The sequence below is a fragment of the Mastigoproctus giganteus genome, chromosome 7 (genome assembly GCF_048544385.1).
Source record: "Mastigoproctus giganteus isolate SK-2022 chromosome 7, ASM4854438v1, whole genome shotgun sequence".
NCBI classification, from domain to species: domain Eukaryota; kingdom Metazoa; phylum Arthropoda; class Arachnida; order Uropygi; family Thelyphonidae; genus Mastigoproctus; species Mastigoproctus giganteus.
Window position 1 is genome coordinate 26392777 of NC_143581.1, and position 17899 is coordinate 26410675.

At 36.5% G+C, this 17899-nt stretch overlaps 1 protein-coding gene across 2 annotated transcripts in view; it reads left to right on the forward strand.

Annotated features, from left to right (window-relative positions):
• Tmx3 (Thioredoxin-related transmembrane protein 3) overlaps positions 1–17899 on the forward strand; it is a 98783-nt gene that overhangs the window by 61508 nt on the left and 19376 nt on the right. For both annotated transcript variants that reach the window (XM_090378761.1, XM_090378760.1), the window contains exons 9-11: positions 5121–5174; positions 5731–5929; positions 16028–16096. In XM_090378761.1, coding sequence (XP_090234887.1) covers positions 5121–5174; positions 5731–5929; positions 16028–16096 — 322 coding nt within the window. The remainder of the gene's footprint in view (positions 1–5120; positions 5175–5730; positions 5930–16027; positions 16097–17899) is intronic.

A 17899-nucleotide genomic window follows, 5' to 3' on the forward strand; every position in this document is an offset into this window, starting at 1 on the left:
TATATAACCCTTAAAGCAACTTAAAGGATTTCTGATGTCATAAAATATAGAATTTAAGTTTTCCATTAAAATGTCATGTATAACAGTTAAAATCTTGTGATAAGTCAACATAAATTATTTATATGAACCTTCTCTGAATTATTAATGCATCAAAAATTTTTTTGACTTTACTACCTTACTTTGCTACCTTATTTTGGATTAATGCAACTATGAAGCATTTAATTGCTTTATGAGGCGCCTCCGTAGCCAGGTGGGAAGGAGCAGCAGTGCGTAGCACACGCTTCTTGATTAGACCGGGGTTCGAGCCCGTCACCACCAAATACAGAGGATGTGGAAAGGTCAGGGAATGACCACCGCATATCCCGGAGCAATATGGCTTTAGTTGCTAATGCTCCTAAAAACCAAATAACAAACAACAACATTGCTTTATGAAGTTACATATTATCTTATTTAAAGAATATAGGTTTAAATGCATACTTGGCATTCATTACCACTGTTGTCCATCATAATCACTGATAATGAAAACAGTCACCGATGGCTATTCCTTCCGGGCATTCCTGATAACAAGACTTGTGTGGCTGTTTACCAACATATTTTATTAAAAATAGATTCAAATAATGAAAGTTTATTGTGGATATGTTAAAAATGTAACATATTCACAAAGATATTTTTAACAAAATTCAAGGTGTATTCTGAGAGCAGCATGATGTTAGCAGTTATACATATAGAAACTTTGACACTGTTAAATAAATGAAGTGTGTGTCTGTAGGAAGTTCCCATATGCTGCAGCTGCAAAATGAAAGTGACAACCTTAGTACAATCTAATGAATTTACAGGCATTTGAATTTACTTATATGTTAAACAGTTAGCTAAGTAATGTTTTAGTGAATTTGTATGATTTACAAATTCACTAAATGTGGATTCCTTAATTTGTGTTAGTTTATGCCATTTGTGTTTAGGTTCCTACCATAACACTGATAAGACTAAAAGAATTTTAACAAAAACATCTAAAGATATGTTTAATGACAATGAAAATTAAATTGAAAGGTCTACTTACTGCATCACAATAGATTTACAAAGGTCATCACTTCTTTGTTGCTACTGCAGCATGTTTTACTACTGTTATTTTAACTTTACAATGATTAACTTTACAATGATTTAACTTTACAATGATTAAATTTATGAAACACAAGCACACAAGTAAGAATGGGATGGAACTCGTAAAGTGTAAACCATTTGTTTACATTTAATAAATTGTAACATTACATACTAATATTGGAAAAATTTAAAGAAGGAATTCTAGTTAGTTATGTGAAATTAATTAGAAAAATTGCACACAATATTTAGTAAGCACTTTTTTGTAAGGTGTTTTTGTCAAGATTGTGGCCTTTTTTTTTTTTTTTTTTTTTTTTTTTTTTTTTTTTTAGTGGAGAAGAGCATTAACATATTTTAGGAAATGGAAGATTACTTTTGTGGGCCACATGAAACCAATGGGAAGGCCACCGGTTGGACAACAGTGTTAAACTATTGCAAAAATTTTCAAACTCTGTTGTATGTATAATCATCACAATTAGTCATCCCATTAACATACATCCACTTTCATTTTTATTTTCATCATTAAATTTGATGAAATAAATTCATCAAATTTATTTATTTTGTTCTTCATTAGTGTAGGAGCAAGTATATGTGTGCCTCTATGTAACCACAGTACCCTAACACACCCCATATATTTACTTTTCTCTTGAGTACTCTAAGCAGAGTGGGCTGCTGCATTTCCCATTAGAAGTATATGATAATCAATTTTGCCTCTGCTTATTATTGCCTGCCATTAAACTATTAGTCTAAGTTCCCCCCCCCCCATACACACTATTAATTTTCTGACTTCACTGATACTGCTTTGATAGCATCAGCAAATATTCTTGCACCTCTTCTATTTAAGCTTATCCCATGCCTGTAAAAACAGATCCTCCTGTTAACACATACTGTTCATGCTGGGAAAATTCTGTCATGAGCCTTGCACAACCTCTCCACAGCCAAACTGATTTACAGAACTCATCATGTATGCCTTCCTCTCATACCTATACAGAATTCCAACTTTCAAATTTTACCTGAACTCACAGCTTTTCTGACTATTGCCTTATACCTGTGAAGTAAATCTTTCTATCTGTTATGTTTAATATTGTTAGTTCCAACATATACAAAGGGTACTAGGAAAGTTTTGCAATACAGCTTTGTTTATTTAATTTTTTCAAAGTAATTTCCTCTACATTCAATACACCTCTCCATCTTCCGAAACCAATCTTTAAACCAGTTCTGCCAAGTTTCAGTAGGGAGTAAAGCACAGTCATTGTCCCAAGCCCGTAGAAGGTCCTCATCACTGGAAAACCGCCTCCCTTTTAGCTTCATTTTCACATGCGGGAACAGTGCAAAGTTGCAGGGAGCAAGGTCTGGACTGTAGGGAGGGTGCTCGAGAAGTTTCAGTCCTGTCGTGGTCAAATATTCGGTGCAGGCTTTGGCACGGTGAGCTGGAGCATTTTCGTGATGGAGGTACCAGGTGTCCATTCTTGACTTTGGCTGCAGGTTCTTCATAGATCCAATGACTTTAGGCAGGCATTGTTCTGTATACCACTTAGCTGTGACTGTCTTCTGCTTGTCCAAAACGACACGTTCCACAATTCCACTCGATTTGAAAAATACAGCTATCATTTTCTTCTTTACAGATCGGGATTTTCTGACAATTACGGGTGTGTCGTCATCATCAAAGACCCAAACTTTGTTTTGAGCCTTGGTCGGCAGATCGTAATAGTACAGCCAAGTCTCGTCACCTGTCACGATGTTGTTCACGTACCGAGATTGTCCCTTATCAAACTTTTTTAACATCTCCCGGCACCAAGTCACACGTCGTGTCATCTGCTCTTCAGTCAGTTGATGCGGCACCCAGAGAGAACAAAGTTTCTTCACGTGCAAATGATCTTGCAGAATCGAACGAATTGCTGGTGCATTTAGGCCCAAAGTATCCTCTATCTGTTGGTAGGCACTCGCCTGTTTTCGTCAAGCATTTTCCTCACAGCAGTAACGTTTTCCTCCGTAACTGACGTTCGTGGCCTTCCCGGCCTCTCAGAATCCTCCAGAGTGAAATTTCCCCTTTGGAATTCTCTATACCACCTGAATATCGTTGTAGGATGTGGACAATCATCATCTAGTGCAAGAGTCATTTCTTCTAAGCACTGGTCTATGGTTAAACCACGCACGAAATTATACCACAAAACTGTCCTTATCTCATTTGGTGACCACGATGCCATCGCAAGCACTTTACACTCTCACTACTAATGAATAACTGAGCCCATCGACTTGGCGCGGCGGCTACTATGCACGTATGAACATGTCTCAACATGCAGCAACAAGCAGCTTCCTGTGATTCATTGTTGCGTCATATTGCAAAACTTTCCTAGTACCCTTTGTATATCATCATGTTTTGTGCCATGAAAAAATTAATAACCATTCTAAAACATTATTAACTTTTTACCCTGGCAGTTATACCTAGGGTTGCCAGATTTCTGTGACTGAATTAAAGGACACTCAAAAATAATTAATGCTACTCTCCAACTCTCACTCCACCCCCTTCCACCCCAAAAAAGGAAAAATTAATGATGTTTGTAGTTAATAATTAAAAATTTTGTTTATATTTTTTAGATTTTGGTTTAAAAATTATAGTTTTCATATTGACTATAAATATTTGCAAATTTTAGTTTAATTTAGAATTTAAAATATTTAATGGTAAACCATAGCTTTCTATGGAGAAGGATATGAATTGATATATAAGGATAGTGAATGATATGGATGATATTAAAAGCATGAATTGATCCAAATATTTTAATGCAAGTTTAGTTTAATATTTAATCCAAATATTTTAATGCAAGTTTAATTGACATCAAGCTAAAGTAATTTTAGGTAGGTGAAAAAAAGAAAAAAATGTACTGGTTTAATAGCTAGAAATCATTCACATTGAAGATATTTTGTAGTACTTCGAGTAGCCTTAAGAACATCAGCATAATTTTCTCAGAAATATCTAAACAATTTCTTTATTTTTTTATTTTATTATTATTATTTTTTTGGTAGTTGTTGGCACATCGGCTTCTGTGGCCATAATGCACCTCCCAAAGTTTTTGCAGTACTTTGATCCAAGCCCGAAGCGGGATTCGAACCCGTGACCTTTGGGTTGCTAGGCAGGCACTTTACCCACCCAGCTAGCCTGGTCGGCTCACAATTTCTTTAAAATTGAAGTATCTTTAAAAATTGAAGTAGATCATTAGTTCACTTTTTATGAGTGAAACTGAATATCTATTTTGTCCCTCCCTCCACTTGGAGTTCACTACACTAAAAATCCTTTCTGAATTTGCCGAAGTCCCCAGCAAGTTTTAAATTTTTCAGAGGTTGACACAGTTTCATAATTTGTTTTCAGTACTGAAACCTTATCAAATAAATCATTCATATCCAACTTTAGTTTATGAATGATTTATTTGATGAGGTTTCAGCAGGTTAGGAAAAATAAATAAATAAATTTTAAAAAATGAGAGTGGGTGAGAGGTTGCTAGCCTTATTTGGGGATTAATTTAAAATATTCTGCTACTTCAACAAATGAGTCATAGTTAGGACAACCATTTTTAAAGCTTAATTTGCTGAGTTTCAAAAAGGGTATTTTCATTAAAATTAAATTTCTTTCCTAAATATTTGAATGCAGCATTATTAAATGCTTTGAAATCATTTAATTACTGTGCTTTTAACTACAGGGTTTAATTTCTGAAAATGCTGGTGAACTTGATACCCAAAAAATTCTTTTTGGGCATTGAAAAATGAAAATAAATGACAAATTACATCCTTTTTCATTTCAATAAAGGACAAGAACAGTTTGGCTGAAATAAAGGATTGTCGTTGGAAATAAAGATGTCTGGCATCCCTAGTTATACCTAATATTGAGTTAATGTAATGAAGAAAATTTAAGAATATCTCATTATCTTTTGCTATATATATTTTTTTTTCATATAAGTTAGCAAAAAAATTAATATTAGAAAGAATTTCCTTTCTCATTAAAGAATAATTCTTATGAATTTTAATTTCAGATTTCGTGAGCTACTTGAGGCGATCGCTATTAATAACAGGGATTTATATCATGAGTGAGTAATAGCTTGTTCTTCAAACAGTTCATTTTTTGAAGAGAATGGCATGTACATATATACAAAGTTCGAAAATAAAAATATTAATATTACTTTCATTTTGTTAAATATCATTTTTATATACATATCATAAATTTATTTTAAAATTAAATGAGTTCAAGTTTTAACCTGTTTTGAATTTTTCCACATAATTGTACATTTTTCAGAATTGTACTATGTAGTCTAGTTACAAAACATGTTTTCTTGATTGTGAACCAAGAAATTATTTTTTTGTTATTATGGAAATGACATTTCAAAAAACTGAAGTCACTAAATTTATTTTGAGATGACACAAGATGAAAGAAGCAAATAGATACTTTAATGGTTCAGAGAGAAGTAGAAAAAATTGTGCTGGTCTGAAAAAGAATCACCATAACAGATCTTGCCCATACTGATAGTTTATAAGAATTGTTCCAATATAATTTTTATTTCCTCTGCTTTATAGTTTGATGTGCTCATGTTAGTTGTATTCATGTCATGTGTTAATGAATTTATTTTATTTATTTTTTATATCAAGGCACTTTATTTTTGGATGGTTAGGTCAACCAGATATTGCTAATTCAGTAGCTATGAAGGAACTGCCAATTCCTAGTCTTATTGTGATCAACTCTAAAAATTACCAATATCACCTCCCTGCATTAGCTGACAATGAAAAAATACCAGCACCCCAAACAATTGTAGCACTTCTAGATCAGATTGTTAACAAATCAGCTCCTGTAAGTAATTTTATTTTGTCATTTCCAACTTTTATAACAAAATTAGTTTTCATTAGGAAATTCAAAAATATTTCTGCTATCTACTGGTTTGATATATCAAATAAAATTGCACCAACATATGCATTTTATGTGCTGGTCACCAGTCAGTTTAAAAAAAAAAAAAAAAAAAAAAGCAAGAAATTGTTTAAAATAGTGCACTTTAAAATTTTATTGTTTATTCTGACACTGTATTATATAATAAGAACAAAATCTTTAGTAATAGTGGTTTTGTTATCAAAAAGTAAATAATTAAAAATTTCCCAAATATTTTTGGAGATTTGGGAAAAGTAGAAGTTGAAACCAGAATGCTGTAGAAAATTAACATGAGTAATGGGCAGGTGACGCATTTTTTTTTATATGAACACTATGTGCCATAAAGAATTTTTTTTATGGTTATACTTCTCCAATTAAAAAATAATGATGTAGGTCAAAACTGATAACCATAATGGAGACACATTAAAATTTACACTCAATTTTAATAGCTATTTTAAGTTTTTATTTTTATAGATAATGCAACTTATTATTAAGTTTTAAAAAAACATTAAAATACGAATTACAAACATAGACTATCCTCCAACATGTATTGGGATACTAAATGAGAAAACATCTGGTTAGAAAAAAGAAATTTTTAATATTGAGCTTGTTCCCCATAGGCTTTAATGACATTAGTAATCCTATAGTAAACACTTTCTTAGAATTTTATAGAAAATGTCCTCCATATGCTGATGCTATCGAGGCAGTGTTAGGTGGGTCGGAAAACTGCTAGCTTGGGGGGAGACAAAGACCAATAGATTGACAGTAGCCACTGGCAGAGGTGAAAGAGATTCTTGCACTGCTTCTATTAGAATGAGCAGAAGCCTGAAAAACAAGATGCATGGTATTTCAGAGACTGCTGGGAGCCATTGCGGTACAAGTAAACACATGGGTTGTGTTAGGGTAGCTAAGAATAGAAACAGGTGCAGGTATACTTGCGTGTACACCAATGCTAGGAGTTAAGTAAATAAATTTGATGAATTTGAGATATTGCTCAAAACATCAAAGGCAGATATTGTTGGGATATCAGAGACGTGGTGTCACACAGATATAAGGGATGCAGAAATGCAATTTGGGGAGTACAACGTCTACAGAAAGGATAGACAGGATAGGAAGGGGGGGAGGGGTTATGCTATTAGTTAAGAAACACATAAAAACCAAGGAAGTGAAGCCAGTCGACATCGCTGGACAGTGCAGTGTTGAGTCAGTTTGGTGTGACATAAGCATTGGGAGATCAAAATTGAGAGTAGGAGTGTGCTATAGGCCTAATGACTCTGATGAGTATAATAAGGAACTGTACAGGGAAATAGAGTGGGCCAGTAAATCAGAGAGTCTTATAATGGGAGATTTTAATTTCCCAGATATTGACTGGAATTTGGGGGCTGGTTACTCACACACTAGCAGGGCTTTTGTGGATTTATTGGATGATTGTTTTCTACATCAGCATGTTCGGGAGGCAACTAGAGGGAGTAATACTCTTGATTTGATTATCAGCAGTGATTCTTCATGCATTAAGAATCGGCAGATAAATGAACCACTAGGTGGCAGTGATCACAGTGTGCTGAAGTGGGATTTACTGAAAGAGGTAACTACCATTAGGGGTAAAGGGAAGGGTTATTGCTTCCGTAAAGGCGACTACGATGGACTGAGACAGTATTTAAATTCTATACAGTGGGACCAACTGATGATGTTACCAACAGCAAATTCAAAATGGGAAGCATTCAAAGAACTTATCTTGGAAGCTACTAGGCTTTACATACCAACTAAGAAATATTGTTCAAGGTTTAGACCAAAATGGATGTCAGATGAACTAATGAGGCATATGGCAGAGAAGAAAAATGCATGGGATACTTACAAATTAACACATTACACAGAAGCCTATGATAGATACAAGTTGATATGCAACCAAGTTACAAAGGAGGTTAGGCAGGCGAAGGCAGATTACGAGAAATCCTTGGCAAGGGATGCAAAGAAAAACAGCAAAGAGTTCTTTACTTATGTAAACTCTAGAAGGAAGGGGATGAATCAGATTGGTCCACTTGATATTGATGGGTCAACTGTTGATGATCCTGCTCAGGTAGCTAACAAACTAAATGAATATTTTGCATCGACATTCACACATGAGGAGTTATTCAGCAAGGGGAATGCCAGAGGTGTATTCAACTCTAGCAGTAAGCTACAGAATCTTGAAATAACTGGGAGTAAAGTGGAGGAGAAACTGTTGAAGATAAACACAAGAAAGGCACCCGGGGTGGATGGGATCTATCCAGTTATATTAAAGGAAGCAGCAAAGGAAGTAAGCAAACCCTTAGCCATAATTATGAGAGCTTCCTTGGACTCAGGGGAGGTACCCATAGACTGGAAATGTGCAAATGTGACCCCAATTCACAAAGGAGGATCAAAGGCTGACACAAGTAATTATAGACCTGTGAGCTTAACTTCTGTTCCAGGAAAATTAATGGAGGCACTGGTTAAAGAAGCACTGCAGGATCATTTAGACAAGACTTCAGTTATAGCTCAGACACAGCATGGTTTTGTTAAGGGGAAGTCTTGCCTGACCAACTTGATTGGATACTATGATGCAGTCACAAAAGAACTGGATGCAGGGAATAACTTTGATATTATATACTTGGATCTTAGAAAGGCTTTTGATACTGTTGCACATGGAAGACTGCTACACAAATTGGAGCAGTGTGACATTGGAGGCAAATTGCTGCTATGGATAAAGGGGTGGTTGAGGGGGAGAAGACAGAGAGTGGTAATCAATGGACACTGCTCATCGTGGACTAATGTTATTAGTGGAGTCCCTCAGGGCTCAGTGTTGGGTCCATTATTGTTTTCTGTATTTATAAATGATATTGATGATGGTATATCAAGCTTAATGTCCAAGTTTGCAGATGATACAAAGGTTGGCAGGGTTGTCAAGGACACTACTGACACTATGCTGCTGCAACAGGATCTGGAAAGGTTGAGCAGATGGGCTGAGAGGTGGCAAATGAAGTTTAACATTGACAAATGTAAAGTACTACACATGGGAAAAAGCAACCCCAGAGCAACGTATCAACTCTGTGGTACTACACTGACAGTGGTAGAGAATGAAAGGGACTTGGGGGTGATTGTGCAGGCAGATATGAAGTTCTCTGAGCAGTGCAGACAGGCTGCAAGAGTAGCTCATGGAGTATTGTCAATGATATACAGGAATTTTTCCAGCAGGGATAAGGAGGTGATTATTCCATTGTATAAGGCAATGGTCAGGCCACACCTAGAGTACTGTATACAGGTCTGAAGGCCTCATTTCAAGAAGGATGTAGAGCTGCTGGAACGAGTACAGAGAAGGGCAACAAGATTAGTGAATGGAACAAAGGGGTGCTCTTACGAAGAAAGGCTTAAGTTTTGCAAATTACAGTGTCTGGAGACTAGGCACCAGCGAGGTGATCTGATAGAGGTGTATAAAGCCTTGAATGGTTTAAGCATGCTCAATGCTGATGGGATTCTTCCTCTAGCTCAGAAAAATCACCTGAGAGGGCATAAATTCAAATTGAGGAAAGACAGATGTAGGATAGACGTGCGGAAATTTGCCTTTAGCCAGCGGGTGGTTGGTTGGTGGAACAGACTGCCATCCCTTGTGGTGGAGGTTGATAGCCTAAATAAGTTTAAGGCTCAGCTGGACAGGTATTTTGAACGAACAGAGGGGTGAAGTGGAAGTGGGTTTTTTTTTTTTTTTTTGGCTGATGCTGCATAAGCTTGCTTTCTTGCATCAAATGCCTCTACTAATGCTAATGCTAATATGGGGAACCAAATGGAATCTTACTGCATTCATCCTGTTAGGCTACAACTAGTGCTGTGCTTGATTAGAACATTTTGTTCTGGCTGCCATAAGCATTTTAGAAACAAAAATGACAGGAGTATGTTATAGGCCAAATGCCTTTGATGTGTGTAATGAACAGAACAGATAGGGTAGGCCAGTAAATCAAAATGTGTATTTTTAATTGAGTAATTTTAACTTTCCAGGTAACTTTCCACTTGAATTTGTGGGTTGGTCACTCACTCACACTAAGACCACACTAGTAGAACATATGTGGATTTACTAGATGAGCATTTTTCTATACCAGCATGTTAGATTGGCAACAAAGGAAAACAATACTCTTATTCTAGTTACCCACAGTGGTTCTTCGTGCATAAAGAATTTTCAAATAAAACAATGACTAGATGGCAGTGATTATAGCATGTTGATGTGGCATTTATTTAAAGGTATTACTACTTCAAAGTTCAAGGAAAGGGATCTTGCCTTTGCAAAGGTGACTGCATTGGAACTCAGTTTCAAATTCATTCTTTACAGTGAGACCAAGTGATATCAATTGCAAATCCTAAATGAAAGGTATTTTGGATACATAATTGTAGGAGCTGCTAAACTTTTTATACCAAGTAAGAGATATTGCTTAAAGGCGCAAAGTTTTTGGCATCCTCCTCATTTCCTTCAAGCAGCTAAGGTAAAGAAAGCCAACACGAGAACCACAGCAAACTTCGAGAAACTTGCCAGACAAACTGGTTTTCTGCAACTGCACTTTAGTGTTTCTCGCTTGGTAAACAGACGTTGGGTGTTTACCAAGATTTTTCGATGAAAACTAAATTAATAAGGCTGAAACTGTACTGTTTTCAGTGCAGTGATTATTTTAAACTAATTGAATCATGAACAGAGTCGTGTGGAAAGTTCTGACATTGTAAAAATGTTCTGTGCAAGTGTCTTTAAAAATAAACAGAAATAACAACAAAATAAAAATAAAGTAATAAAAATAATTTTTTGTTAATAAACAATTTATCCACTAGTCCACCCATGATTCTAAAGAAAAAAGGTCAGGTTACCCCTCTACTTTGGAAGGGGTTCAAGCTCCCATGGGATTCAAGTGGGGTAACCTGACCTTTTTTCACAATTATGGAAGCATTCATTAGAGCAAGTGCAATTACAGCAAGTTATCATTGGGGCAAGTGACCATTAGTGCTTCTGAGATTAGGGCAAGTAAGACCAAACCGATATCATCTGTTGTGTTCACACACCAGTCAGTACATCATTTGTCATGCCTACCTGTCAATCAATATATTGTCTCAACTTCTTCTCCAGACCGATTTAACACCCACCGTCTATTTATCGAGTGAGCAGCACTGAAGTGTGATAGTGGCAAGCCAGTTTATCCAGTAAGTTTCCCAAAGTTTGCCGTGGTTCTCATGTTGGCTTTCTTTACCTTCACCACTATTGCCACTACTAATATAAAATAGCATTAGTAATACAATACTATAATATAATACTAATATATTACTAATACTATCGCTTTGTTTATTGGAGCCTCAAAGTAGGGGAAACCTGTTTAGTTTCAAGAGCAAAGAGTCCAGCCTCCCCCACTCCTTCAATGCATGGTTCTACTAATACTAACCAGTACCACCACTACTAATACCAATATAATATAACACATAATATAATACTAATACTTACTAACACTAGCTGGTAGATTAGCATTAGCATTAGCATTAGTAGAGGCATTTGATGCAAGAAAGCAAGCTTATGCAGCATCAGCCAAAAAAAAAAAAAAAAAAAAAGTAACATAAATAAATAAAAATAACCACTTCCACTTCACCCCTCTGTTCGTTCGAAATACCTGTCCAGCTGAGCCTTAAACTTATTTAGGCTATCAACTTCCACGACAAGGGATGGAAGTCTGTTCCACCCACCAACCACCCGCTGGCTAAAGGCAAATTTCCGCACATCTATCCTACATCTGTCTTTCCTCAATTTGAATTTATGCCCTCTCAGGTGATTTTTCTGAGCTAGAGGAAGAATCCCATCAGCATTGAGCATGCTCAAACCATTCAAGGCTTTGTACACCTCTATCAGATCACCCCGCTGGTGCCTAGTTTCCAGACACTGTAATTTGCAAAACTTAAGCCTTTCTTCGTAAGAGAACCCCTTTGTCCCATTCACCAATCTAGTTGCCCTTCTCTGTACTCGTTCCAGCAGCTCTACATCCTTCCTGAAATGAGGCCTCCAGGCCTGTATACAGTACTCTAGGTGTGGCCTGACCATTGCCTTATACAAGGGAATAATCACCTCCTTATCCCTGCTAGAAAAATTCCTATATATCATTGACAATACACCATGAGCTACTCTTGCAGCTCGTCTGCACTGCTCAGAGAACTTCATATCTGCCTGCACCACCACCCCCAGGTCCCTTTCATTCTCTACCACTGTCAGTGTAGTACCACAGAGTTGATACGTTGCTCTGGGGTTGCTGTTTCCCATATGTAGTACTTTACATTTGTCAATGTTAAACTTCATTTGCCACCTCGAAGCCCATCTGCTCAACCTTTCCAAATCCTGTTGCAGCAGCATAGTGTCAGTAGTGTCCTTGACAACCCTGCCAACCTTCGTATCGTCTGCAAACTTGGACATTAAGCCTGATATACCATCATCAATATCATTTATAAATACAGAAAACAATAAAGGCCCCAATACTGAACCCTGAGGGACTCCACTAATAACATTAGTCCACGATGAGCAGTGTCCATTGATTACCACTCTCTGTCTTCTCCCCCTCAACCACCCCTTTATCCATAGCAGCAACTTGCCTCCAATGCCACACTGCTCCAATTTGTGCAGCAGTCTTCCATGTGCAACAGTATCAAAAGCCTTTCTAAGATCCAAGTATATAATATCAAAGTTATTCCCTGCATCCAGTTCTTTTGTGACTGCATCATAGTATCCAATCAAATTGGTCAGGCAAGACTTCCCCTTAACAAAACCATGCTGTGTCCTAGCTATAACTGAAGTCTTGTCTAGATGATCCTGCAGTGCTTCTTTCACCAGTGCCTCCATTAATTTTCCGGGAACAGAAGTTAAACTCACAGGTCTATAATTACTTGTGTCAGCCTTTGATCCCCCTTTGTGAATTGGGGTCACATTTGCACATCTCCAGTCAATGGGTAGCTCCCCTGAGTCCAAGGAAGCTCTCATAATTATGGCTAAGGGTTTGCTTACCTCCTTTGCTGCCTCCTTTAATATAACTGGATAGATCCCATCCACCCCAGGTGCCTTTCTTGTGTTTATCTTCAACAATTTCTCCTCCACTTTGCTCTCAGTTATTACAAGATTCTCTAGCTTACTGCTAGAGTTGAATACACCTCTGGCATTCCCCTCGCTGAATAACTCCTCATGTGTGAATGTCGATGCAAAATATTCATTTAGTTTGTTAGCTACCCGAGCAGGGTCATCAACAGTTGACCCATCGATCTCAAGTGGACCAATCTGATTCATCCCCTTCCTTCTAGAGTTTACATAAGTAAAGAACTCTTTGCTGTTTTTCTTCGCATCCCTTGCCAAGGATCTCTCGTAATCTGCCTTCGCCTGCCTAACCTCCTTTGTAACTTGGTTACAGATCAACTTGTATCTATCATAGGCATCCGTGTCACGTGTTAATTTGTATGTATCCCATGCATTTTTCTTCTCTGCCATATGCCTCATTAGTTCATCTGACAACCATTTAGGCCTAAACCTTGAACAATATTTCTTAGTTGGTATGTAAAGCCTAGTAGCTTCCACGATAAGTTCTTTGAATGCTTCCCATTTTGAATTTGCTGTTGGCAATATCATCAGTTGATCCCACTGTATAGAATTTAAATACTGTCTCAGTCCATTGTAGTCGCCTTTACGAAAGCAATACCCCTTCCCTTTACCCCTAATGGTAGTTACCTCTTTGAGTAACTCCCACTTCAGCACACTGTGATCACTGCCACCAAGTGGTTCATTTATCTGCAGATTCTTAATGCATGAAGAATCACTACTGATAATCAAATCAAGAGTATTACTCCCTCTAGTTGCCTCCCGAACATGCTGATGTAGAAAACAATCATCCAATAAATCCACAAAAGCCTTGCTACTGTGTGAGTGACCAGCCTCCAAATTCCAGTCAATATCTGGGAAATTAAAATCCCCCATTATAAGACTCTCTGATTTACTGGCCCACTCTATTTCTCCGAACAGTTTCTTATTATACTCATCAGAGTCATTAGGCCTATAGCACACTCCTACTCTCAATTTTGATCTCCCAATGCTTATGTCACACCAAACTGACTCGACACTGCACTGTCCAGCGATGTCGACTGGCTTCACTTCCTTGGATTTTATGTGTTTCTTAATTAATAGCATAACCCCTCCTCCCTTCCTATCCTGTCTATCCTTTCTGTACACATTGTACTCCCCAAATTCCAGTTCTGCATTTCTTATATCTGTGTGACACCACGTCTCTGAAATCCCCACAATATCTGCCTTTGATGTTTTGAGCAATACCTCAAATTCATCAAATTTATTTACTAAACTCCTAGCATTGGTGTACACACAAGTATACATGCACCTGTTCTTTTTCTTAGCTACCCTAACACAACCCATGTGTTTACTTGTACCCCAATGATTCCCAGCAGTCTCTGAAATATCCTGCATCTTATTTTCCAGGCTGCGGCTCATTCCAATAGAAGCAGTGCAAGAATCACTTTCACCTCTGCCAGTGGCTACTGTTAATGTATTAGTCCTTGTATCCCCCCAATCTAGCAGTTTTCCGACCCACCTAACATTGCCTCGATAGCATCAGCAAACATTCTTGCACCCTTTCTATTTAAGTGTATCCCATCCCTGTAGAAGCAGTCTCTCCTGATAAGATGACTCTTATCAACCAGTGCAATACCACCGCCTTGCTTATTGGTACTATATTAGCATAATAGTAGGATTTTCCCAGCACAAAAATACCGTATTATACGAGATTTCCTGCAATTCTCAAACCGTGTTAGAGTGAAACTGTATTATATAAGTACCGTGTTGTGAGGATTGCCGCAATTTATCAATTGTGTTAGAGTGAAACCGTGTTGTAGAAGTACCATGTTATGTTGGGGTTGCCTGTATGTAAAATAAAAACTGTAAATTCTGCACCGTTCAGATTAAGCATACATGTGCTCAATGTAATCTCAGACACACGTCCCTGCCTTAACCTTTGAATGTAAATATCATCCCCCCCCCCCCAGCTTACTGTCGCTTAGGGGATGACTCTTGAGCAGAGCAATAAACAAATCTAATAAATAAATAAATAATAAATACTTTTGTGGTCACCATTCTGAATTGGCATCTGTAATTCTCCCATTCTCTTCCAAACTTCTCTGAATAAGTTCATTCATTCACTTTCAAACCAGAAATTCAGAGAACCAATTTATCCTCTCCCTGATAAGTCCCTTATACTTCTGTTTTCTGCAGCAACCTTCCTTCACATGTATTTATGAAAATTGCATTCTATATAAATTCAATTTAATATCAATCTTTTGTCTTCTCAGTCTTCACTCATCTATGTTACTAAGTTATGTAAGTTCTGATACCTTTTATGTTTGGAGTTTCATAAAAAAAAAGAAATGCTAAAAAATAAACACTAATTTTAAACAATTATTATGTCTGTGTGTATTGGTGATGCCATGTGCATTTCTGATACGTGATACATGAATAGTCTTTGCTAATATGCCAATTTACTAGTCAGCAGAACTACAGTGCCTGTGAAATCTACCAAAAGTATGGCAGCAAATCTGCTAGGCTTGTCTCTTGTTAGATTAATAGCCATGTCTAAATAATAAAGCTGTTATTTGACTATCATTTTTACACAGGGCAAAATCTGCTGCAGTATCCTCCTGGAACCAGCATACTGCTGATAACTGTAGATTAATAAATATATTTTGTACTTTTGTATTTGCTATAAAGAATAATACTTGGTGCGTATTAAAAACACCAGCAAGTTTGCTGGTCTGGACAAAAATCCTTGATGTGCACCCAGTTACTGAAAGTTATAATTAATTTTAAGATTATCTATGATTATTGATGATTGTAGATGACCTTGGAATATAATGAACAGATTTAAATAAACAAATTTGGAATTTAAAACTTATATTAGTTTTTCTTAATCATTTGTAGTACCAAACTTTTTTTAATAACTCACAAATTTATTTTAGGCTTATGGTGGTGACACTTATTTCTACAGGATATATCGAGCATATTTTGAAGCAAAGACATCCCTCGCTGTATGTATAAATTTCTTAGTTCTATATAATATATTATACAGTGTTATACTAAGAAAATCGCAATACCTGATAAAATTTTGAAAATGTTTAAATCTTTATGATAGCAGTTCTGATACAATATTTGTATGTAAGAACAATAATGCAGTGTAATTTGTTAGTGAAAAAAATATCGTTCTTGAACAAAAACTAAGATTACAATAAGTGTATATTTATCACTTCTCTACCAAGTTCTACTTTTTTAAAATCTTTTACTGGAAGAAGTAATTCAGATTGTTTACTTTTTGTCACCACTCTATATTTTCAAACTATTCAATTTTTATGCATAGATTTTGAAAATAATTCTTAAAATTTCATGTCGTATCACAGTTACTTAATGTGTTTATCCATAATACACATATCTTACTACAATTTAAGAAAGTAGATATGACATTGATTTGTTGTTTTTTCTACAAATAATAATGTTTGCATGTGCTCACAGGTGTTGGGGGGTTAATGTGTTCAACCTTATCCATCTGCCTCCATCTCTCTCTCTCTCTCTCTCTCTCTCTCTCTCTCTCTCTCTCTTTGAGTAACAGAAAAGTAATTGTAGTGTGAGTACATGTACAGTTTATCTGCGTATGTATTGCATGTTGTTTGTTTCTTCTGTGTTTTGTTAGCATGTATTATTAAAATGTTTAAGCAAAAGTAAAGGAAGTGTCTCAATCACCCCAACAATTTCTGCTGCACGTTTAGACGGTTTACAACAAAAAATTCTGGGGAAGAAAATCTACAGTACTACTGAACATGCATATTCTTTTTACTTTGGTTGCAAGATTAATGATCAAGACAAAACTTGGGGCTCCACATATGTGCTGCATTACCTGCACCACAAATCTGAGAATGTGAATAACTGGGAAAAATTAAAAGTATATTTTGCTCTTCCTATGGTGTTTTGCAAGCTACCCAACAATATTCATAATTGCTGTGTCCTCATAATAAAAAATATCAGGGATGTCCAGAAAAAGCAAGCACAGCATAAAATATCCTGACACATCACCTGTTCTACATAGCAAAGACCTACTAATACCAAATCTCCAAAATCATGGGATTATGGAAGCAGTGATGAATATAGTGAAAATTCTTGTGTTACAGACTTTGTTAAACCATCCACTTCAACAGATTTATACTACCAGCAAGAAAATTATAATATGCCACACTTAATTAAGGAATAGTTGAACAACACTTGGTTCATTTTTTGAACTTATCTAAAGAGCAAGCAGAACTCCTTGGTTCTAGGTTACAACAGTGGAAGTTACTTGAAGCAGGAACATTACAACTAAAATTACAGTATACTGAAAACTTCACGATCAAAATATTTCTTTATGGAAGGTGGTAAGTGTTTCTTTAAAAATGTTTGTGGTCTTTTGAGCAAACTGGGCAATGAACGCAATCCTAATGAATGGCATATACACTGTGCTGCCACTTTATTAGGTACACCCGTACTGTGCACACAAATGATTTGTTCCACAACGTTGCAAGTCACATGACTACAGTTGTGGATATAAATGCAGCAGAATAACCTTTCTAATATCAGTTAAGCGTACAAACAGTAGCAAGAATGGAGAAAGGGAGTGATTTAATGGACTTTGAACGTGGCATGACAGTAGGTGCAAGACGTGTTGGACAAAGCATCTCTGAAACAGCAGTTCTCCTGAACTTTTCATGCACCACAGTTTCAAGGGTGTATCGAGAATAGTGCAATAAACAGAAAACATCCTCTCAACGGCACTCCTGTGGAAGCAAATCGCATGTTGATGAGAGAGG